At 31.0% G+C, this 24,420-nt stretch overlaps 1 protein-coding gene across 1 annotated transcript; it reads left to right on the top strand.

The window, feature by feature from the left end:
• The first annotated feature begins 158 nt into the window (after nt 1-158).
• On the top strand, nt 159-24,028 carry LOC143072863 (uncharacterized). The gene is made up of 20 exons (XM_076247988.1): nt 159-243; nt 3,714-3,804; nt 4,556-4,625; nt 5,061-5,110; nt 6,051-6,170; nt 7,492-7,572; nt 8,143-8,204; nt 9,686-9,777; nt 10,753-10,920; nt 11,620-11,725; nt 12,566-12,667; nt 14,477-14,598; nt 15,626-15,773; nt 16,660-16,721; nt 18,239-18,405; nt 19,945-20,025; nt 21,295-21,363; nt 21,876-22,053; nt 22,629-22,721; nt 23,710-24,028. The coding sequence occupies exons 1-20, from the start codon at nt 228-230 to the stop codon at nt 23,800-23,802; spliced, it is 1,971 nt and encodes a 656-aa protein (XP_076104103.1). The 5' UTR covers nt 159-227; the 3' UTR covers nt 23,803-24,028.
• Nucleotides 24,029-24,420: the final 392 nt, after the last annotated feature.

Genomic DNA, 24,420 nt, shown 5'->3' with positions numbered 1-24,420 from the left:
TATGTATACGACTCCCGCACTCCATTTAAAGAAATGTATATGTACAATGAAAGAATTGTCGCAATTTATTTTAAAAAACTACTTCATTGGAATAAATTGATTCAATGAATGTTTTGAAACAAAAAAGTGTCTATTCTGAATGCAAAAAAGATCTTCACAATAGATAGGTGAAGGTCGGAAACGTACACCTAAAATTTTAATAATCCATAAAACAACTTCCGGTTCAGATGGCCAGTGCGACGAGTAAGTTTTCTTCTTTTAAATCAATGTTTGGCATAAAATAAATGCACAAAGTCATGAATTATCACATTTTATTCATATTGAATACGACCAACGCTCATTAAACATGAATTATCTGATAGTTTGATAAATTCATTGGTGAAACGATTGGTACATCTGAATACCAATATATTGTATTTTTGAAGATAAACAAAACGTCCCTTCATTTAAACATAAGGGCAAGCTTTAGGCATCCAAGCTTATTTAATATGTTATGCCTTTGTGTATCTTTACAACACAGTTCCGTTCACATTCCAGGAGACACTGTTGTCAATGTGATTGCTTAATGCTTTAGTTCTTTGTCTCTTTCCTCCATATCTCCATCTGTTTACCATCAAAGCAAATAGGAGTTACAATCGGCTTATTCAGCAATTTGCCCGAGTGTGTGACTTCATCGTCCGCGGGTTTAAACGCACACGGGAGTGGTCTTGGTAGTGACTTTAACCGTGTTTGGGAACGCCTTTTGACGCCACCCCCTTACTCCTAATGACGCCTTTTGACGCCTGTGTAGTACCTCAGTTGAAACACTTTGACTACAAAGTGTCTGCAGTTGACTTAATAAAATTTGTATCTAATATGAAAAGGAATATCATAGGAATATCCAACTGAAATTTATATGATGAAATAGTTGTTTTTCACAATGCCTTAATACTCTAAAGCATATGCTCAGCATTTTATTAAAAAAATCCTATGCGAATCAAGTATGCAAAAAAAAAATTCAATGGAGGAAAGGGTTAAAAAGGTGTCTGGTTTTATTTTACACACAAACCTCACATTTTAATTTTTACGGTTAATGTCAGAAATTATGCATTGTTGTGTACAGGTGAACATGTTTACATCAACATATAGATGATGTAGTCTTACAGTAGATTTTCAACAAGGTGAATAATTCAAACTAGTCCTATGGAAATATAATTAGATCTTAACATTTACTTAATTCACATATGTAAAAATATAGGCATGTGCATAGAAAGATGCAGTGTGATATATATTTCTCCAAATTGAAACAAAATCTATCCTGAGAAATCAGAATACTCCTATTGCAACTAACATGATAATTCAGATAGAGGTATATCCATTGTATCTGGTATTTATTAGACAATTTGCAATCTATTGATATTTGAAGCATACACGTATCATGCATATACATGTACATTGTGTATGAAAATCAAAATTGCAAAAAAACAGAAGGCTGACAGAGGAAAATACAAATGTAGCACACTGCCAGGGTATACAAGCTGAACTCATGTACTTTTCTAATTCTACATTGTGAGAAATTAAATAAACTAAAGCACATGTTAGGTGTATATTTTTAAGTAGATGGGTTGGCTATTAGACATGTTAGAGTAATGTATATACATGTATGAATCCATTAAAATTTTTATACGGCCGCAAAATTTGAAAAATTTTTCGTCGTATATTGCTATCACGTTGGCGTAGTCGTCGTCGTCGTCGTCCGAATACTTTTAGTTTTCGCACTCTAACTTTAGTAAAAGTGAATGGAAATCTATGAAATTTTAACACAAGGTTTATGACCACAAAAGGAAGGTTGGTATTGATTTTGGGAGTTTTGGTCCCATCATTTTAGGAATTAGGGGCCAAAAAGGGCCCAAATAAGCATTTTCTTGGTTTTCGCACTATAACTAGTTTAGTTTATAACTAGTTTTCGCACTATAACTAGTTTAGTTTAAGTTAATAGAAATCTATGAAATTTTGACACAAGGTTTATGACCACAAAAGAACGGTTGGGATTGATTTTGGGAGTTTTGGTTTCAACAGTTTAGGAATTAGGGGCCAAAAAAGGGCCCAAATAAGCATTATTCTTGGTTTTCGCACAATAACTTTAGTTTAAGTAAATAGAAATCAATGAAATTTAAACACAATGTTAATGACTACAAAAGGAAGGTTGGTATTGATTTTGGGAGTTTAGGTCCCAACAGTATAGGAATTAGGGGCCAAAAAGGGACCCAAATAAGCATTTTTCTTGGTTTTCGCACCATAACGTTAGTATAAGTAAATAGAAATCTATGAAATTTAAACACAAGATTTATGACCATAAAAGGAAGGTTGGTATTGATTTTGGGTGTTTTGGTCCCAACAGAATAAGGGGCCCAAAGGGTCCAAAATTAAACTTTGATTGATTTCATCAAAATTGAATAATTGGGGTTCTTTGATATGCCGAATCAAACTGTCATGACTGTGTATGTAGATTCTTAACTTTTGGTCCCGTTTTCAAATTGGTCTACATTAAGGTCCAAAGGGTCCAAAATTAAACTTAGTTTGATTTTGACAAAAAATGAATCAGTTAGGTTCTTTGATATGCTGAATCTAAAAATGTACTTAGATTCTTGATTATTGGCCCAGTTTTCAAGTTGGTCCAAATCGGGGTCCAAAATTAAACTTTGTTTGATTTCATCAAAAATTGAATAAATGGGGTTCTTTGATATACCAAATCTAACTGTGTATGTAGATTCTTCATTTTTGGTCCTGTTTTCAAATTGGTCTACACTTGGTCCAAAGGGTCAAAAATTAAACTTAGTCTGATTTTAACAAAAATTGAAATCTTGGGGTTCTTTGATATGCTGAATCCAAAAATGTACTTAGATTTTTTATTATGGGCCCAGTTTTCAAGTTGGTCCAAATCAGGATCTAAAATTATTATATTAAGTATTCTCCAATAGCAAGTCTTTTCAATTGCACAGTATTGCGCAATGGCAAGAAATATCTAATTGCACAATATTGTGAAATAACAATTTTTTTTTAAATTAGAGTTATCTTTCTTTGTCCAGAATAGTAAGCAAGAAATATCTAATTGCAAAATATTGTGCAATAGCAAGATTTTTTTTTAATTGGAGTTATCTTTCTTTGTCCAGAATCAACTTAAATCATTGTTATATACAATATACAATGTATATTCACTTTTTACTACCAACTGATAAATTAAAATAATCTTTACCATTCAGTGATAACAAGCAGTTTTTTACATCTTAATATTTTATGATGTATTTAAATGAGTAGTTATTGTTGCAAACTCCATTAGAAATTTTAATTGAGATTAGTTTTGGAATAAGGGAAAGGGGGATGTGATTAAAAAAATTGGGTTCAATTTTTCTCATTTGAAATTTCATAAATAAAAAAGAAAATTTCTTCAAACATTTTTTTGAGAGGATTAATATTCAACAGCATAGTGAATTGCTCTAAGAGAAAACAAAAATTTTAAGTTCATTAGAACACATTCATTCTGTGTCAGAAACCTATGCTGTGTCAACTATTTAATCACAATCCAAATTTAGAGCTGAATCCAGCTTGAATGTTGTGTCCATACTTGCCCCAACCGTCCAGGGTTCAACCTCTGCAGTCGTATAAAGCTACGCCCTGCGGAGCATCTGGTTAATGCATGCTCATGTACAAATGTATATATTTGTAATTTGTAGAATTCAAGCTTCATGGTCCTTTAGATGTATGGTCTACAAGAGAAAAGTTGGCACTAGCATGCTCTGTATTAAGAAGTGGAGATCAGAATTGGTAAATCTATAATGAAGTCTTTTAAAAACATTGATTTGTCCATTTCCACATGATACAGTGACACTTCAAAAGGAATCTTTCACTGGCAACAGTTATTTGATTTTTTGTTTATAAATCTATTGAATATATGTATGAATAACCAATAGCAATTCCTTTATCATGTATCTTAATGATATTAATGCAATATTTGGAAAAAAAAACATATTTACGACTTTAGTTGATTTTTGAAATATAAAGGTTTTTCTCTATTTTTTCCAGGTGAGTTTTAGTGTAGACATGGAAAAGAAGGCACATGGCATTTTAAATTTAAAGTGCTATTCCTTACTTTTTTACTTGTTTAAAGACTGGTAACAAAGCTGCATGCATTGATTATATATATTAATTTTTAAAATTATGTTTATAATAATAATTTACATATTTGAATGAAATGTTTAGTTTGTCATAGAAGCCAGTGATCTATGTTTCCTAGAACTAAATTTTGTCAACTTTCTCCAAAATCTTTATTTTTGGTTTATTTTTGGTTTTTGATATCAATGCTTTATAAATAAGAAAAGCTTGAAAAATATAGATGTTTTTTTGTTTCTTCCATGTCTTTTCATCAACTTATTATTTATTTTTTAACACAAGCCATAATATATATTCAAGCCCAAATATGACCATTGATCTTGTTTTTACCAAACTTCCTCCATTCTATTCTAGGTTAGATGATTGTTTTCTACAGTATCATGTCATTTATTCTATTTGTTTATAGGGTATCAGTTAGTAGAGCTATCAAGCCTTTTGGAGAAAATAGCAGATCACCAGAATGGTTTTCTCAAAGGGTAGGTATAGGTATTATCAATTTACTAAAACCGTTAAAAGTACATGTTTCGATAAACAGACAAATCTGATACAAATTCCATTATTTTGTCAAAACCCTGTTTCGGCATTAATATTAAAGAGTTCATAAATTAAGAAAAAACATGTGTACTAAGTTTCAGGTTGATTTGACCACGAACAATCCTAAACCAAAACTTCTTTACACCAAAACTTCAACATTATTCAGGATGGGCTGACCGATTGATGCACAGACCCAAAAACACAATTCCCTCTGTGCTCAATGCAGGCAGGGAAAAGAAACTTTATTAAAATGCCTTGAAAAATGATTTTTTAGTTTCTTTAATGTTTAATAGAATTGTTAAACATGTTAAATAGCTATAAAATCATAAAGCAGAGAATTTTTATAAGCATGACAGAGACATGATTTATATTTTCAGAATTGCGCTTTGCAGTATACAGATTTATTAGAGAAAATTGAAACACCAAAGTAAGTTAGCATCAATAATAAATAACAAGGGGAGGCAACTTCTATTTTCACCATTTTAAGCTTGGTCAATTTCTACCTGTACACTATCTTATGACACATCAGGAATTTGCTCTTGTCATTGCATAAAATTATATTATACACTTGATCTACCTACTTGTGATAGAGATTGTCAGTATCTCAGACTATCTCCTATAGGTCATTGATTTACTCTAGGTTTTTAAACTAATGAAACTTTCACTTAATGTTCATACACTTTCTTTTTGAGATATATCCTCTGTCATAGAAAATAGAATGCATTACAGAAAGTTTTATTCATAAAATTCGTTATTCACTCCTTGATTTAAATATTCTATCACATGAAGGGAATTTATTTTTAAAAAACATGCATGTATTCTCCTGAAATGGAGCCTCCATGTGCATATGGTTGTCAATTTATTAATGTAATCAAACTACACATAAGACTCCTAGCTTTTAGAATCATATGTTGAAGCTACATTTGTTTCATGCACTATCCAATCTTTGCATTTTGATTTATTTCTATATGTTGTTATAAATTTTGTTGAGAAAGATGATTTGATTCTTTAATTGGAGGTCAAAGAATGATGTTTTTCACAGAATTTTTTTTTTATGGAGGTTCTTAAGATTTATTATAGAATTTGAAACTTAGAAAGAATGATACAGCATGGCACATGTATTATCTTGTAGCTTATACAGACAGAGGGGAACACTATAACTTAAGTTTATTCTAATTGAAAAACAAAGGATATGGGGTATCCATCCATGACATAAAATCAATACATGCATAGCTACATCAAAAATACATGCAAAAGACAAAGGAACAGTGCCTTTATTGCTGTTCTTCATCTCAAAATCACATTAAGGCCTTCAACATGGAGCTATAAAACTCTTATCTCACTGCAAGTTTATTCTGTATATTTAGGAGAAAGCGGGGAGATAAAGGAGAAGCAGAAAATCCTCAATCACAAATAATAAGACAGCTGGCTGTTGACAGAGCAGAGGAATTAAAGAAACATGTGGTCGAATATCAGCAAAGATATAAGTAAGATTCAGGATCTGTTGTTAGTTTATGCTCCCAAGGCTCTTTTCACAAAAAATATGTTGTGGTGGTAAAAATACTCATATTTAAATCAAGAACATGTACATTGCCGTATATCTTAAGATCAATTATTTTTGTAAGATTTTTATGTCCCCGCAACGAAGTTGTCGGTGCCTTATAGTTTTACCCTTGTCCAAAATTCCGTAATTCCGAAATTCTGTAATTCCGTCATTTTGTCATTCCGCAACAAACCCTTTATACAGAGTTTTCTTCAGAAATTGGGCTGATTTTTGGTATGTGAGTTTACAATGATGAGTTACAGATCAAGTTTAAGTTTCATTCCGCTCCGCTAATTTTTACTGAAATTACGGGCTTTGGACTTTGATAAATTGTTGAAAATCATAGTTATACAGAGTTTTTTTCTAAAGGCCTTCAGATATTGGGCTGATTTTTGGTATATGAGTTAACCAAGATGAGTAACAGATCAAGTTCAAGTTTTGTTATACTTGGCTAATTTTTTCCCGAAATTACAGGCTATGGACTTTGATAAATTGTTGAAAATCACAGTTATACGGACTTTTTTTCTAAATGCTTTCAGATATTGGGCTGATATTTGGTATGTGAGTTATTCATGATGAGTTACAAATCAAGTTTAAGTTTCTTTCTCTCGACTAATTTTTGCTGTAATTTGGGGCTTTGGACTTTTATAAATATTTGAAAATAACAGTTATACGGACCTTTTTTCTAAATACTTTCAGATATTGGGCTGATTTTTGGTTATGAGCTAACCATGATGAGATACAGATCAAGTTTAAGTTTTGTTCCACTCCGCTTATTTTTACCAATTTAAGGGTTTACAACTTTAAAATTATTGGAAATCACAGTTATGCAGACTTTTTTTCTATACACCTCAAGATTTTGAGCTGCTTTTTGATATGTGAGACTACCATCATGTTTGTGTCCACATGTGTTATTGAAATTGCAGATTTTTCCAATTTTTGAGACAGGGCCATTTGTGTTGCTTTGACACATCTAGTTTTGTGAAAAGAGTTGCTGTATTTTTTCTTTAAATGAATAACTCAGAATTGCTTAACGCTCTATCTGCTTTTAATTCATCAAATAAAGATGACTAGATTTAAAACTACTCTGACATAAATCTCATATTTTTCGTTTTCAAGTTTAATCATTTATTGATGTTTATTTGCTTAATTGAAGTTAAATAATGCAGTTTATTAAAAATGTGTTCAATTTTCATGATTATTGAAGATGATATCAGGAAAGATGTAAAATTTAACGAAATTTAACGTTATGAGTTTCATTTCAGAAAACTGAAGAGGGATCTTGAAAGCATCAAAACTGGTCAGTGGGATGATACATTGCCTGAGATATGGGAACAAATACAAAAGTAAGTAAAGAAAGGATTGTTGGGAGCCTGGCCTTTAGAGGTGCTGACAATAAACAATTTATATTTTGTTATATTTATGCCAGTGGCCATTTTCATAGAATTTTATAACACTTGAATTATGATTGACATGATTAAAAAGCCAAAAATTTGTAAGATTTTTTGTCATTTTTCTGTATTTGACATAAAGATTGATTGAGGTTGTTTTGCTTGCAGGTAACATTTACATCTAGTATTGGATTTGTTGTCTTTATACATCAATAACTTTGTCATACATACATTCAAATGTAGAGCTATGATATTATGAAAATTAGACAGAAGCTTCTTCATCATTAAGAAGTTATATCTGAAGAAATATTTTGAATTTGATATTTCTATATTTTACTGGCAGTCAACATTAAACTTTCATACTTACAGTATCAAGTACAGAATTGCAGACAAGACCCAAGGCTTCATAGAACCTTTGAGAATATTTTTCATATTTAATAGAGCAAAACATTTTGTGACTGAATCAAATGTATTTCTCTCATGGTAATGTCCAAATGTTTACGTTTTTTTTAATATAATTTATAGAGAAAAAATAGCAAAAGAGGAAGCTTTGATGGAGAAGAAACCAGAAACCACAGAAGACGAGGGTAAGAACAGATATTCAGTTCAAGTGTTAGAGATCTGCTGACAAAAACAATACCAACTCTTAAGGCTGTTGTATCTAAGTAAAGTTGATCTTCTTAAAACAATATTTTTAGGCCGAGAAAAAAAAGATCGATGTTTCCGGTAACCCGACCGACCCTGTTTTTTAGCCCCGACCCTAACTTTTTTATTGGATCTTCAAAAAAAAAAAAAAAAAATTTTATCAACCGACCCTGTTTTTGACACAGGCTTCTGATAGATGACATAATATTTTTTCTCTCTTGCTTCTACTTGCATAGAAAGCCAGTAAAACATTTTATTAATGTCAAAAGGTATTCCAAATAGGTTAAAATCCAAGAAATTTGCACAGCAGGTGCTTCAAAAACATTGCAAATGGCACACTTCCGGTTTTTGAAACTAATTACGGATCCGGACTTGGAAAAACCATGATAATTTTCCGGATTTCATTTACGATGTCAAAAAAAAAAAAAAAAAAAAAAAAAAAAGAATTCCGACCTACCGACCCTATTTTTCAAAATGATGTTACCAGAAACACATATCTTTTTTTTTTAGGCCTTAGGTGGATGGGGAATCAAACAAAAATTATTTATGATTAACAATATATAAATAAAATTGAGAATGGAAATGGGGAATGTGTCAAAGAGACAACAACCCGACCATAGATTAAATCACAGCTGAAGGTCACCATTGGGAATTCAATGCAGTGAGAAACTCCCACACCCTGAGGAGTCCTTCAGCTGGCCCCTAAACAAATATGTATACTAGTTCAGTGATCATTGATGTCATACTAAATTCTGAATTATACACCAGAAACTAAAATTAAAAATCCTACAAAGCCTGCTCTTAGTAATTTATAATACATTTTAAGGAAGTTCGCTGCGCAGTTTCAAAATAATTAGCTTTCTATAACACTAGTCTATATTGATAGGGGATTAATTGAGGAATATAAAAAAAAAATATAGGGGTCAATGTGCTTGTTTTTGAGATATTAGCCATTGGAATTTTGGCGGGAAAATGTTCTCTCTTGACTTTTCATAGCTTTATCATTGACCAGTTACAGTTCTCAAAAACTATTAAAAAATAAATTAGATTTTATAAGACTTTTACAGATGGCTTATAATAATACATGTAAAAGATTTATAAAAAGAAAAATGGGGTCCATGGGCAAATTTTTTTAAGGCATTCAAATGGGTAAAACCAGAGGATTTTGAAAAATCTGACAAAAATTCCCAAACATGACAAGCAAAAATCCTTAAGTACAAGTTAGAATTCAATAACATATGGCACATAATAGAGTTTAAAGTGCATGTAAGTGTGGTTTCTTTTCTGAAAAGAAAACAATTTATCATCGGTATAGATAAGATATTGAAATGATGCTTATCATCATTGCTTGCTTTCAGAAATAATGTCTGTTATGTTTCAAGAATAAACCCTGCATCAATTTTGTTTTTTCTGTTTAATTAAGATAAACCGAAGTCAGAAGAGATTGAAGTAAATTCAGAAGAGAGTAACCAGGAACCAGTCATAGAACCTATAGATATACCACCACCTATAAAGGTTAGAGATTATTTTAATGATATTTACATCAGCAAAGAAAGAATATTTATAGAATAACTAATAGAAGAAAACAAATAGAGAAAAATATTCAAGGAGTGACCAAACAACACATTAACTCACGAATGCATGTAGCTCATGAGTTAATTATCAGTGTTGTTTGGTCACGAGTTGAATATTTTTCGATATTTGAATTCTTTAATTAGTTATTCTTTTTATTACATTGGCAAATGGCTTTTTTTTTAAAGAAATTAATGTAAAACATGTAAGGAACTATATCTTTTTTCTACGCATTCCCAATTTGTTTTGATCCACCGTTATCAATGTCTTGACAACGCCTATTGTTGTATGACGTCAGAGAGTAAAATAACCACATTTATTTCACATGTGAAATTATTGATTTTTATTTAACTGAGAAATCAATGTAATTCACTTTGAAACCAATGTAATAAAAGATTTTAATTACACTTTTCAACATCAAATAAATATACTGGGCCAGTACTAAGGGGCTGAAATTATTAATTGAATTCTTCTTAGAGTTAAGATTAAGTTCTCACCTGATCTTGTAGTTATATTATTCAAATTCAATATACTTGTTTCAAATGTTCAGAGTATTATCAAAAGAGGTGAGGTGTCCATACAATATTTTAAGTGTTTTAAAAATATATCTCTCGGTTGAAACCATTTATAAATGATTACATCTGACAAATAAAGATTCTCATTCAATAGAAAATTCATGTTAGAACACAAATGTTAGCATATTAAAAGTTAAAGTTGTTTTATCAGTACTCAACATTCAAATAGCTCAGTCAGTGGAATACGAAAAAAAGGAAAAACAGAAAATCAACACAGAATATAATAATTGTTTTCAGTCGGTTTTCATATTAAACCAAAAGAACAATTTTCCAGTTTGAATTTTTATCTTTACTCATATAAATTCTGTTTTTCATTAGATAAATTTGTCCATATACATTGTAGGTAGAGGTAGAAGAGACTAGTGTCCCCATCAACAAACCATTAACCCTAGATATAAAGAGGTTGTCAGCTGATGACAAGCCCAAGCCTACCCCCCCAACATCACCATTGTTATCTACATTATTACAGAGTTCTAAATCATCATTTGGGGATTTACAGCAGTTAAAACAGGTGAGTTGTGGGATCTACTAAGCTATTTTCCCAAGCAATTTTATTTCATGATTTTAATTATGTATTTTTTGCATCTTGTACAATTGTTCTTATGCTATATATATTTAGGTACTTACTTATCCTCTTCATCCTGAAATGGGTACTAGTAATAAAACTACTTCATCAAGCTGCAATAAAGTCCAACTCAATGTTTTGGTTTCTGGATTTGTTTTTTCTCAATTATTAGGAAATATATGTTTGATCCATTTGTACCATTTTTACCAAATTGGATGGATAATATTTTGGGGTTGATGAGAACTCTGATGATTTTTAGGACAACATAATAAAGACAAAGGCCACAACAGCTATTTATAGGTTGAAATTTCAACAAAATGTTGGATTCTAGATTTTGATTCCAACTTTTATAATCTGACTTTTTTTAATACCTCATGGGATGGAGATGATCCTTATTGATTTGTCAATAGGTCAAAGATCAAGGGTACAGACATTTGGGAACAGTTTTGATTTCCACATCTATTTTGAGTTAACACTCTAACTTTTACCAATTTTTTAGGTCACTTGGTCAAAGACTATTGATGTAAACAATCAGTTGTACTCTAGACAACTATTTTTTTTTCTATATCATCAAGAGAAAACAACTTTTCATATGCACCAGAAATATTTTTGCATTTTTCATTTCTATTTATTTATTTACTTCAGGAAGTAGAATCTAAAGACCAACAACAGACACCAAAGACTTCAGTTGGTTCAACAAAACAAACAGAAAGTTCTACGGCTGCAGCAGCGGAGACAACTGATAAAACTAGTAAGTTATTGAAATGTATACAAATGGAATTTGTCAAATCTTGTGAGACTGTTTCATAAATTTTGTGTATAATTTTGACTAAAACAAAAAGATGAAAAATTGGATTTCAAGAAAACTTTATTAGGAATTCATTGGCCATTCGGTCATCTTTGGTATCTTTTCTAAATTTGGTGGTTGTACTAACTTAATGCTTTTAAGCCCCTGCTAGTAAGTTTCCAAGGCATATGTTGTTATAAATGACTATCATTTTGGCCTTGTCAAAATCTAAAAATTGTGTTGTCTTTTTTTTATGTCAGCAGATATAGACCTAGAAAAATTGTTGAAAATTTAACTAGGCTTGACTCTTTCTTTAATGCTTGCAGTTCTAATGCTTATTTTTGGTACATAATTTATTAATTGTAAAATAATGACTAACAGATATTGACTTTGCATTTCATTTTGCTTAACTGACTTTTCACAATAAAGCTGCAGGTGGAGCATTCATATATATATCAGCATATCTAGTTTTTCCATAAATCATAAGTGAGATATGTTCATTCACTCTAAATGACCACATGGTTTGGGGAAATTAAACAAGGTTCATCAATTCATTTTCTGCTTGAATTCCTGGTCTTGTTTACAAAACAAGAACTGGGATCCTGCTACTAGTAAAACAATAAATAAAAAAAAAATCTAAATTCACCTAGATTGAAATCTTATTAAAAAACTCACTCCTCATGCTTCCAAAAATTTATGTAAATTTAAGCGACAGAAAAATAGAATAAAATGACAGAAAATATTAAACAAGGTGCTTATCATGGTATAACTTGTGGACTGAACATTTCCACCTTTATGTATCAGGTACTACAGCACCAGTTAAGAGACCACAGCGACCAAGCACAGAAAAAGCTGAGATAGATCCCGAGATTGTAGTAAAAATAGAACCAATTGAACAAATACAAGGTAAATATGAAAATAGAACCAATTGAACAAATACAAGGTAAATATGCAGTAATTTTGCTAGCGCTCGTCACTTTCGTAATTTACGAAACGATTTTCGCATTGACGAAAGTATTTCAAATCAATTTCATCACTTATATATTTTCGTCTTAAAATACTATAAATCTACCTGTCTTTATGCTTTTGACAAGTTTATGACCCCCAGGTAATTAACATTCACAACAAGTGTTACAAATTGTGATAACAACTAAAATTAATCCGCTTATCTCCATCCGATGTATACTATAATCAGTTAGTTATAAATAAACCTCATAAGGGACCATCATAATTATTTTTCCCAGGAAAGTCAGTCTGTTTGCATTTCAACAACCAGGAGTATTGTTTCGTCATTTTATCAAAATTGTTTTCCCCCCCGGACAATTCGCTTTTGAATTTCAATATTTCTAAAGCGATAACAATCTGAAGTTTGTTTGTCGTTGATTCGTCATTCGAACACATTTTCGTCATATTTGATATAAACTTTCATCAAAAACTTTAGACAATTTCCATTTAAAATATAGAATTTATTCTAAACGTTCAGAAATGTTTTCACGTGTCAAACAGGTGCTTAACTGCTTGCTACGCATGCGTGAAAGTATACCTATGACTATTTATAGACACCAAAAACGTAAAATACGAAATCATTTAGTATTTATTGAACGAGAGAAACAAATCTCTTACTAAAGGAATTTAAATAAAAAAATGATAATTTCCTGATGAATCTGGACTCGTTTTAAATTTATTATGCACGTGTCACTTCCCGTTTTCATTTCATTTTAAAACCGAAAGTAGTAAACGTGATCAATTCTAGATTTGTTTACAACCTCCTTACAGTCATTATAATCGTTCCAAAGGGTTTTATACAGTTCCAATTTAATAGATATGATTTCCAAATATCGATTTAGACGTTTTATAAGGCTAATGATTATGCAGTGAGATAATTGTTGCAAGTTAATTTCTGCACTGATTCCTTGTTTACAAAAAATGAAATCCAACTTTTGTTGACCAGGAATGTCCCCTGGAACAAACTGAAGAGAAATTGTGATCTAAATTTCCAGATCCCATGTTAGAATCTTTCATATTAAGGGCCAATACAGTCAAATCATACAATAACTGCCAATCATGCCTAGCCCTAAGTCCTATAAAATCTGACAAAGTCAAAGATGAAGCTAGTAATTTACATTCTTTGATCCTTGCTGTTACACAAAAAAAGGTTGATTTTCATAGCGCGCAAAAGTGACTAAAGCCCTCAAAATCCTAGCTTAAACCCTGAATATGAAACTAGAACCAATTGAACAAATACAAGGTAAATATGAAAATAGAACCAATTGAACAAATACAAGGTAAATATAAAAATAGAGCTAATTGAACAAATACAAGGTAAATATGAAAATATAACCATTGAACAAATACAAGGTAAATATGAAAATATAACCATTGAACAAATACAAGGTAAATATGAAAATAGAACCATTGAACAAATACAAGGTAAATATGAAAATAGAACCAGTAGAATCTATCATCACCTATATAGAGTGAATGAACTATTTTGGTTATTTATCCAAATTTGAATCTTATAAAATTTCATAATGAAAATCTGCACTGAAACAATTATAAGAATTGCTGACTTTTTTTAATGATGTTTTCTAAACTCTTTTTTTCAGGAAACTGTCTCTAAAATTTAGAGTATTTTTATTTTATGGTTTATATCATTTGGTTCCTTTTTAAGTCCAGTTTTATTTTAGATGAGTTGTAAAAGTAATTTAATTGCAGATGTTCAGGTGAATGTAGAAGTAGTAACCGAAGAAGTCAAACAAGAGGTGGATAAAGAAGTTGTTGTGGAGAGTCAAAAAGAGGCCCCAGAAGTGGAGAAATCGGATGTCAAAGAGGAAGATGTAAGTTTTAATATTATTACTTCGATTTTATTAGTAGACTATAGATTATTAGTAGATTTTCGTAAAAAACTTATTTAGAACAAAATGAAACATTTCCACATAGTCATCTTCTCTTGGTCAAGGTATTTTAACTTTTGTCCGTTCTATTGTCCCTGTGAAAAAACTACATAGAGAAAAATAGCTATTGTATTTATTTAATGGATTAGTAGAATAGACAACAGTTTAAATGTTGACCAAGAAGAGATGACCGTGGAAATTTAGGTTGGCAATAATATTTTTGGAAACCATTGAAGTAATTAGAGATATGAGAGGTCAACTAAGCAGTTTTATTGCTACAAATACTTAAAACCTCGATTAACCAAATGTTCAGATGAAAAGCTAGCTAATTACAGGTACCTATATGAATCCATCTTTTTAAATTTTTTGATTGATTGAATAAAAATTGAAGTAGGCTGGTGATGGGGTAGTGAATTTAATTGATATTAACAACTGTATTAAAGTAAATTTATAGATATTTACAACTGTCAAATTAAAAATAGATGTTCACTTATTTTCAAATACGATGGTTATCTCCTTTCAAATGCATCAAAAAGAAAACACAGCTAAATCATAGATTATCAAATCAGCCATACAAAATTTGCACTTGTGGGTATGATTTTATTCCTAATCAATCATGGAATTGATGCCCTGGAATTAATACTGTTATCAAATCAAAGGAATGTTCCAAACAATGTTGATTATAAATTAAAATTATGCAAATGTTATCAAAATTAAGATAGGATACCTACATGTAGGACAAAATTGACATTTGAAATTTAAGGTTTTCATGATTAGAATAACTTCAGGTTAAGCTTTTCAATATATCTGGTATCAGACTGATCCAGAAATTCTGAAAAAGAATATTCCAGAACATTTTCATCATGAAGTTAAATTTATGTTATCTTGTACATGTATTTAAAAGTAAATCAGATAGAATACATGTGTAGTTACCTTTCATAATTTTAAATTTGTGTTTGTTTTATGATAGGATGATAGCCAAGTCTCTGTTGATGCTGGAAATGCTACATTTGTTAGTGTTGATGAGGAAATATCAATCAGAGAAGAGCCAATGTCACCAGCCAGTAGTGAATCATCAAAAATTAGTGAAGCAGATGTCAGATTTCTCAATAAAAGAGGTATGTTTCCTTTAAATCCATAGAAACACCCTCTGTTATCTACATTTTCTAATCCTGATCCTTCCTCCCCACATCAAATTCTACAACCATTTCCAAAGAATTTGGGTCTACCCAACAGTAATGAAATGGGATATTGTTTACCTTTCAGTGAGACTGTAGGGAAATTATAAAATTTACTTATCAAGAGATTAAGTTAAAAGTCTTAAATAAAGCTAATGCCTTTGACATGTTGCTGTTTGGTGTGAGTCAAGGCTCTGTATTGAAGGATACCTTTGACCTATAATAGTTCATTTTTACACATTGTGACTTTGATGGAGCGTTGTCTCATTGGCACTCATACCACATCTTCTCATTACTATATATTATGAGTCGGTATCCTAACAGCAGAATAGCATCTCTTGCCAATTTGTCAATCAAATTTTTTTCTTCATATCATTCTAAGTGATGACATTAAAATTCTTGTTTTATCTTACCTAATTCATTACTCCTCAACATTTTAGTAGTTTATTTAACTTTTAAAATGTCAATTGAAACTTAAAATTAATGTATCAATGTGTTTATAATAATATTTACAATTAGTGCACTATGAATTTTTTTTTTTGAACTTTCTTAAATGAATCGTTAAAAAACCCAAAATATCCAAACAAATGCATAAAAATTCATTAAGTATTCAAATGTAAAATTGAAATCTATTTTATTGTCCATGAAACAATGATCACTAGAAAGAACATCAATCGACTATGACCTTTTTAGCACTACCCCTAGAAAGATCACAAAACACAGGTTTGGTTGAAAATTCACATCTAGTTTTACTCACACATAATTATTGATATGTTGTTGATTGGTGTCTTATTGGCTATTTACTACTTTCATGTTTATATTCCAGGAGCAAGGAAAAGTAGTAGCAGGAGATCTTCAGCTAGAAATAAGAAATCTATCGATATATCTGTAAGTGATTATCATTATTTTTAATCGCGGAGGGGGCATTACACACAGAGGGAGCATTAAGTTTTAACCATACATCACTAGATTGGTTTCCTTTCTCTAACTTTAGTTTGCCTCAACCAAAGGTTATGAAACTTATACATAATGCTTATTACCACAAAAAACAGATCTAGTTTGAATTTTATTGGTGTCACTTATACCATTCTAGAGTTATGCCCCTCTACAAATGGAAAATTTGCTGAACTTTTGTTTCCGTTTTCTAATTTTAGTTTGCCTCAACCAAATGTTTTGAAATTTATACACACTGCTACTTTCTACAAAACACAGATCACTTTCAAATTTTGGTAGCGTCACTTATCGTTCTAGATTTATTCCCCTTTACAAATGGACAAATTGCTTAAATTTTTTGTTTCTGTTATCTAACTTAAGATTGCCTCAACTAAATGTTATAAAACGTATGCATAATGCTTTTACCACAAAACTCAGATCATTTACAAATTTGGATAGCTTAACTTTTACAGTTCTTTAGTTTTGTCCCTTTATTACGTTATATGCAAGGGGGTACATCAACTACTCCCCAGTTACTTTTTTAAATAATGTTGTTAACTAGTGAATATATCTTGGTATGAATATTATCATCAAAAATATTTTACAATTTTAACTTATTAATGAGCTAACACAAGTTGAAAATGCAAGCTAGTATTGTCATTTATCATGAAAATCAAAAATGTGATTTACTGTAGACCTTCAGCTGTTATCTGATCTCCGGTCGGGTTATTGTCTCTTTGACATATTCCCCTATTCCATTTTCAATTTATAAACAATTCTAATATGACGTTCTTCTTAAGCTTTGGGTACAAAGCCATGTTCTAATTCGAATAGAACATGGGCTGGACGTGATTGACGTCACAATTGAAATTGCAAGGTCAGATAAATTTTGAACAACGCCAGAGATCAAAATGGACATTTTTGTTGGTTTTGCTAGCTAGGAAATTAAATAAAAAACATTCATAAAGTAATTTTAAATGTTTCTGTTCATTTTTTATTGATTAACAGTTGACTTTTCTATGACGTTTTTGTTCATCAAATCAAAATGGTGACATTTCGAGCGTCTACTATAGGTCTACTATAGGTCCGCTTCGAAGTACAAAAGTTCAAAATATTCCAATTAGAATCGAAATAATTCTATCATGCCATGCTCTATGCTCATTTTAACATGGGTAGGCATTATATTTGTAAACATTTAATACCTTGCTCGGTATTAAGATATTAACAAATATAATGCCTACCCATGTTAAAATGAGCATAGAGCATGGCATGAAAGAATCATTACTTAAGTAAAAAAATGACTGAAATTGACAGTAGACTCTTTAAAAAGAAGTAAAATTATGTTTTTTGACCAATATACTATGTTTATCTAAAATCCTCAAAACCATAATTTTAACTGAACCTACAAACAGCAAAATATTATCTGACAGCAACACAAAATCTACAAATCAATACATACATTTTTATATCAGGAGGAAGACAAGAAGGAAGATCTTAGTTCTCAGCTGACAGATGGAGAAACAAGTGACGATGATGGCAATGAAAGTGACGACACAGCCATTGGTTCAGCATCCATTGCCAATACATCTGTTACAGCTACATTCTCAGAATCCATACCTAACAGTCCTCTATCACACTGGTAATATATTTAGTGGAAAATTATGAAAGTTACTTATAGATCATATCAGGTGTTGTATAACTGTAAAAAGGAGAGGTGTGGAGTATCAATAATAGAAACAGCAACAAAATCGTACTAAAAATGGTGGTACACATGAGAACAAATTTCGGTAGTCAATGTCCACATGTACATATATGAGAACATTTTTGTTGTCCAATTGTATTAATAAGGCATACATGCATTCAAATTTATATAGAGATATGAACAACAAAGAGTTGCTAACAATGCAAATTACTGTCCAGATTGCCTTTTATTATTAGGGCCCCGCCAAAGGCGGGTGGCCCTATAGTGATCAGTCTGTCCGTCTGTCCGTCCGTAACACTTTGTGTGCTCCATATCTAGAGAACCATTATGATTTCATACTTTATACTTTACATGTTTATTAACCACCTCCAGAGGGTGTGTGATGATGTATGTACAACTTCCTAGGTCAAAGGTCAAGGTAAAAAAACTTTGGTTTCAGTTGACAACCCTGTGTCCTGTGGTGAAGATCGTGTCCGCTCTATATCTTGAGAACTGTTATCATTTCAAAGTTTATACTTGACATGTATATGAACCAACACCAGAGGGTGTGTCATAATTTATGAACGACTGCCTAGGGCAAAGTTCAAGGTCAAAAACTTTGGTTTCAGTTGACAACCCCATGTCCTATGGTAAAGATTGTGTCCGCTCTATATCTTGAGAACCGTTATCATTTTAAAGTTTATACCTGAAATGTATATAAACCAATATCAGAGGGTATGTCGTAATTTATGTACAACTTCCTAGTTCAAAGGTCAAGGTCAAAAACTTTGGTTTCAGTTGACAACCCCATGTCCTATGGTAAAGATCGTGTCCGCTCTATATCTTGAGAACCGTTATCATTTCAAAGTTTATACTTGACATGTATATAAACCAACACCAAAGGGTGTGTCATAATTTATGTGCAACTTCCTAGGTCAAAGGTCAAGGTCAAAAACTTTGGTTTCAGTTGACAACCCCATGTCCTATGGTAAAGATCGTGTCCGCTCTATATCTTGAGAACCGTTATCATTTCAAAGTTTATACTTGACATGTTTATAAACCAACACCAAAGGGTGTGTCATAATTTATTTACAACTTCCTAGGTCAAAGGTCAAGGTCAAAAAACTTTGATTTCAGTTGACAAACCCATGTCCTATGGTAAAGATACAATTTTTTAATGCACATTATTCACAGCGGGGCCCACAGAGATGGCTCCCATCTCAGTGATATCTAGTTGTTCCCTATTATTGTAGGTTGACAAGTAATTTGAAATTCTTTTTTACTGTCAGCTGTACATTTGTATTGCTAATCTTATTTGCAAACCTGATAAATATTCCTTTTTATGTTATTCAGTAATGCCAGATTTAGCTAATTAACATTTCTTTGTCTTCTTGAAAAAATTATTTATATGATAAAATAAGTTGTCAATAATAAGTTCCATGTCTTGTTTCGTTAATGTTTAAAAATGTTGATTTTATTCTTTAATTACCATTGCAGTAGTGATACAGAAGATGACAAAGCCCATAAAAACTGGAAGAAATCTATTATGTTAGTGTGGAGAATGGCTGCTAATCACAAGTAAGTGTTTTATATGTTTGAATTTAGGCAGTTTTCCCAATTTTAATAAGTACATGTGTTATAAAATGTTGCTGTAAAATATTCACATTCATCAGCAAAACATGTTTTATATTTGTTTTTATTATATGTTCTAAATTTAGAAAGACAAAGTGAAAACTTTTCTGCTTTAAAGTTGTAATGACTCACAGTGTTTTTAAAAACTTCTTATGGAAAGACATATTTGACTTGTGTTAGAGTTCTTTATATGACAAAGTTAATATGCTGACAAGATAAACACTGTGTATCATCGTACAGCGGATATAGGTACTAACCAAGCGGACGTGAGCGATTTTGATCTTACACGCTAACGAAAAATCTTTGTTTTGTTCACATAATATCAATGTGTACTTCAATCTAAACATAATTGCTGTTTTAAGAAATGATTTGGTCGTAGGTTGATGATTAGAGATGTATCATTATTTTCCCAAAACAAGAGGGATTACTAAAAGCATGTGCAAATACTTGTAAAAGAAGTTGGCTCTCGTCTCATCCGATATAATTCTATAGTCATTGCAACTCTTGTTCTGATAGAAGGTCAATGTTTGTGTGTTATAAGTATAGCTGTTTCAATAATTGGCATTGAAATCTTTCATACATATGTTATTATTCGATATTTTATCCCTAAAGAAGCGTTGTGTACGGTGTTTAGCTGACCATATAAATTATTATGTACGGTGCATAGTTACGTTGTTGTACACCGTACACAAAAACTTTATTTATATACTCGTTTATTACCCAAACAGTTTCAAGGAATGAGTAATCATAGGTAGGTTTATGATTGGTAACTATTACTGTTGCACTGTATTAGGTTTCTTTCAGATAAAACATGTAAATGTCTCAACAACTGTATCGAAATTGAAAGTTGGTGTTGACTTTCACAACTATTTGTGCATGAACAAGTTAATTGTTCTTATTTGAATATCAAAGTTGTTTTATGAATAGGAAAAAATCGATGCAAAAATTATTTGGGAGCAGTAATTTCAAATATTGAGAAATATACATTGAATATTGATAAAGCAAAACAAAGATCTTCGTTACCTTGTGAGGTCAAAATTGATCATGCCCGCTTGGTTAGTACCTATATCCGGTGTACTGTTGATACACGGTGATAAAACCACATTGGCACCCTCTTTAATAGAATTCAAGTACAAAAGTATATATATGCATATTAATCTACATTGAATGATTACACATTTGGAAGCATACATATATTTCTCACTTACTTTTTAGATATGCAAATGTATTCCTACATCCAGTGACCAATGAAATAGCTCCTGGATACCAAGGCATTGTACTAAGGTATACTTATATTGCTTTATGACATATACAAACCTATATAAATCAAATACATTTAGGACAGATAATTTTGTTCATATAAGGCAGGTGCTTGATTTTATACTCTGGTTAAATTTCAACCATTTAACTCTTTGAATTGTATGTGATGATTCAAGAATTTAGTTTAGACAAGTTTACATATTCAGTTTTGATAGGTTACACAGCTTCACATGCTAAATAAATCATTTCCTGCAACAGATTGTAATCATTAAATCTGTATTCAATCTATGAAGCCCTCTATTTTATGATTGTCCTGTCTGCTATTGTCTAAAATAAATAGGATACAGAATTATCCTGGTATGCATTTAATTTTGTATGCAATGATTGATAAACTAAATTGGTAATTTGTCTTAATTGAAAAGGAAAGATTTAACTTTTCTAATTTATTTTATCAAATATTGAAGTAAGGAGATATAAAGTATATAAATGGTAGCAGAGGAAGTTCATTATTTAGTATTTTGTCCTAATTTCTTCAGGCCATTGGACTTAACAACTATTAAGAAGAATGTTGAAGCTGGTATAACGAGGACAACACCTGAGTTCCAGAGAGACATGATGTTAATGTTTACTAACGCTATCATGTATAACAGCTGTAATCATAATGTACACAAGATGGCCGTGGAGATGTATGATGATGTTATGACACACATTGAGGTTAGTTATACAGATATATGAAAAAGAAGCTGTGGTATGATTACCAATGAGACAACTCTTACCGAGAGACCAGATGACACAAAAATTATAAAACTATAAGTCATTACCTGTTGAGCATAGAAGCCAACATACTAAATTTAAGTACCCATGTTGTAAGACATAAAGAGTGATATAAGAAAAGGGTTATTTTAAAGAATAACTGAAAAAATTGGGGTCAACTATCCTAAATGACATTAAAACTTTACAAAATATAAAGATGAGACTATATGAAAAAATTATATAATTTTAAAATATACTAAATGATGAGATTAATGTTATGAAAGTTGATGTCATCTAATAGAATGCCACTTTCATTATTACTCGTATGTTGGTTTTTTTTAACAGATATGAATTTTAAAACATATTCTCTAACATGAAAAGTAGTAGCTTTAATTTTTAAAATTATAAGTATATTTACTGTTCAATAAATCGATACATTTCAGCTTGAAAGAGTGGTTTCTTTGTTAATCTCCAATTCATTCATCAAGCAAATGAAATATAATGGATTTAATTGAACTTGATTCTAACATTTTCAGCAATATGTCAGTGCACAGTTAATGTTACAGTCATCAGAGAGTAAATCATTAAGGCCATCCAGGCGGACAGAGAGTAGTGACAAAAGTGATAAGGTATGGGTTCTATGGTTTTGTTTTTCATCAAAGATATTTATCCGTTATTTTTACAAAGTCCCTGTGGAAAGGATTTCATGTACGATGTAGTAAATTGTCATCAGTCTTCCTACAACACTAGCTTAGGTACAAGATGTCAAATCTTGAATCTGAACTCAAACGAACTTTGATCTCAGCTGGGTGGTCAAAGTTGCATCTTTACTTAATAGGCTGCTAGGTCTATTATAGGAGTATTTACAGTTGAAATTGTAAAACAATAGATGAGTTAAACAAATTTAAATTAGAATTTGTAACAGAAAAGTGAAGACAAAGGGATACCCCAGACAAAAACAATTGCAGATTATGTAACAGTGGTATTGTGGAGGATGACATTCATTTTATTCTTCATTTTTCATCACTTAAAACTGAATGGTTGCGTTTTATTTTAGATTTATCTTCTTTATTTTCTAATTCTAAATTTTTAAATGACCATGAAGGGCTCTGTGTTGCAGTGCCAATTTTCATATATGTTCAGAACTGTCTTCTTTAAATTCTTTAAATTATTATCCCCAAATATATTTGTGCTTGCAATTTATATATGGTATTATCCAGGGAAGAAAAATAACAGGAAAATAAAACATTGTGAAAATACAACAAAGTTTGAAACATTGCAAAAATTTATCACTTAAGCCTATAAGAAGGGGCTATACCAATTAACGATTTGAGTTTGAGTGTGGACAAGTTCAAGATCATATATTCATGTCATTTAAATGCTTGGCTATCCTTTCTACAATTTGAATGTTTATGTGGTACATATAATATATATCAATCAAAATTTAAACTTGGCAGTTGTGAAGTATCAAGTGCAAATAGTTTTGAAAGATGCGAAAAATGGTGGATTTACAATCAATACTTATAAAAATTATTATACTATACTTATAGAAAAGAAATAAATGTAATTGTGATAGGTCATGTTTTCTCTTTTTATGAGTTGATTTTTTTTCAACAGGAGGATGACTCGAAGAGAAGAAGAACGTTCTCAGAATCTCATCAGGAGGGAGGGAAATCAAAGAAAAGAAAGACAAGAGGAGACGACACATGATTTTAATCCTTGCCAATGAAAAAGGAATTTTATTGAAATTGAATGTTAAATCCTATTAGGACAGAAATATGAGAAACATAGTAGGAAGGGCATTATATGCAAGAATGAATTGTTCACAAAAATTTGTAAAACAAAAAAACTCTGTTGAACTAAGAGAGGATGGAGCTATGGCATTTAAATATGTCTCTTTATTGTTATGTATGTGTATAAAAACAAATTGTGTATAGTTTTTGTCATTAATATTTGCCACTCAATAAAAAGGACCCTGATAAGAAAAGGAAAATATATCAGTGGAAAATTTAGAAAACAATGATGATTACCTGTTATTCATAATACAAAACTAAAAATGTCATAATTGATTTCATTGTCTTTCCTTTTGCAAAGTGGTCTTGTAAAGTTCTGATTTCAATTACTTGAGGTTGTTATGTCTCATTAAGATTATTGATTAACTATGTCTGCTTGATTAAGAATTCCTAACCATCAGTCTGAGCATTTTTACTTAAATTTGGGATTGGTAGTGTAATTTTTATGCCCCACCTACGATAGTAGAGGGGCATTATGTTTTCTGGTCTGTGGCTCCGTTCTTCTGTGCATCCGTTCGTCCGTCTGTGCGTCCGT

The sequence above is a fragment of the Mytilus galloprovincialis genome, chromosome 4, assembly GCF_965363235.1.
Source record: "Mytilus galloprovincialis chromosome 4, xbMytGall1.hap1.1, whole genome shotgun sequence".
NCBI lineage: Eukaryota > Metazoa > Mollusca > Bivalvia > Mytilida > Mytilidae > Mytilus > Mytilus galloprovincialis.
Note: the sequence above shows the minus strand (reverse complement) of the source record. Positions and strands in the feature narration are given on the sequence as shown.

Bases quoted from the DNA above. Each gene is read 5' to 3' on its own strand.
- LOC143072863 (XM_076247988.1), top strand. The intron at 4,626-5,060 runs GTAGGTATAGGT...TTATATTTTCAG, and splicing joins CAGAATGGTTTTCTCAAAGG to AATTGCGCTTTGCAGTATAC. The intron at 12,668-14,476 runs GTAAATATGAAA...ATTTAATTGCAG, and splicing joins ACCAATTGAACAAATACAAG to ATGTTCAGGTGAATGTAGAA.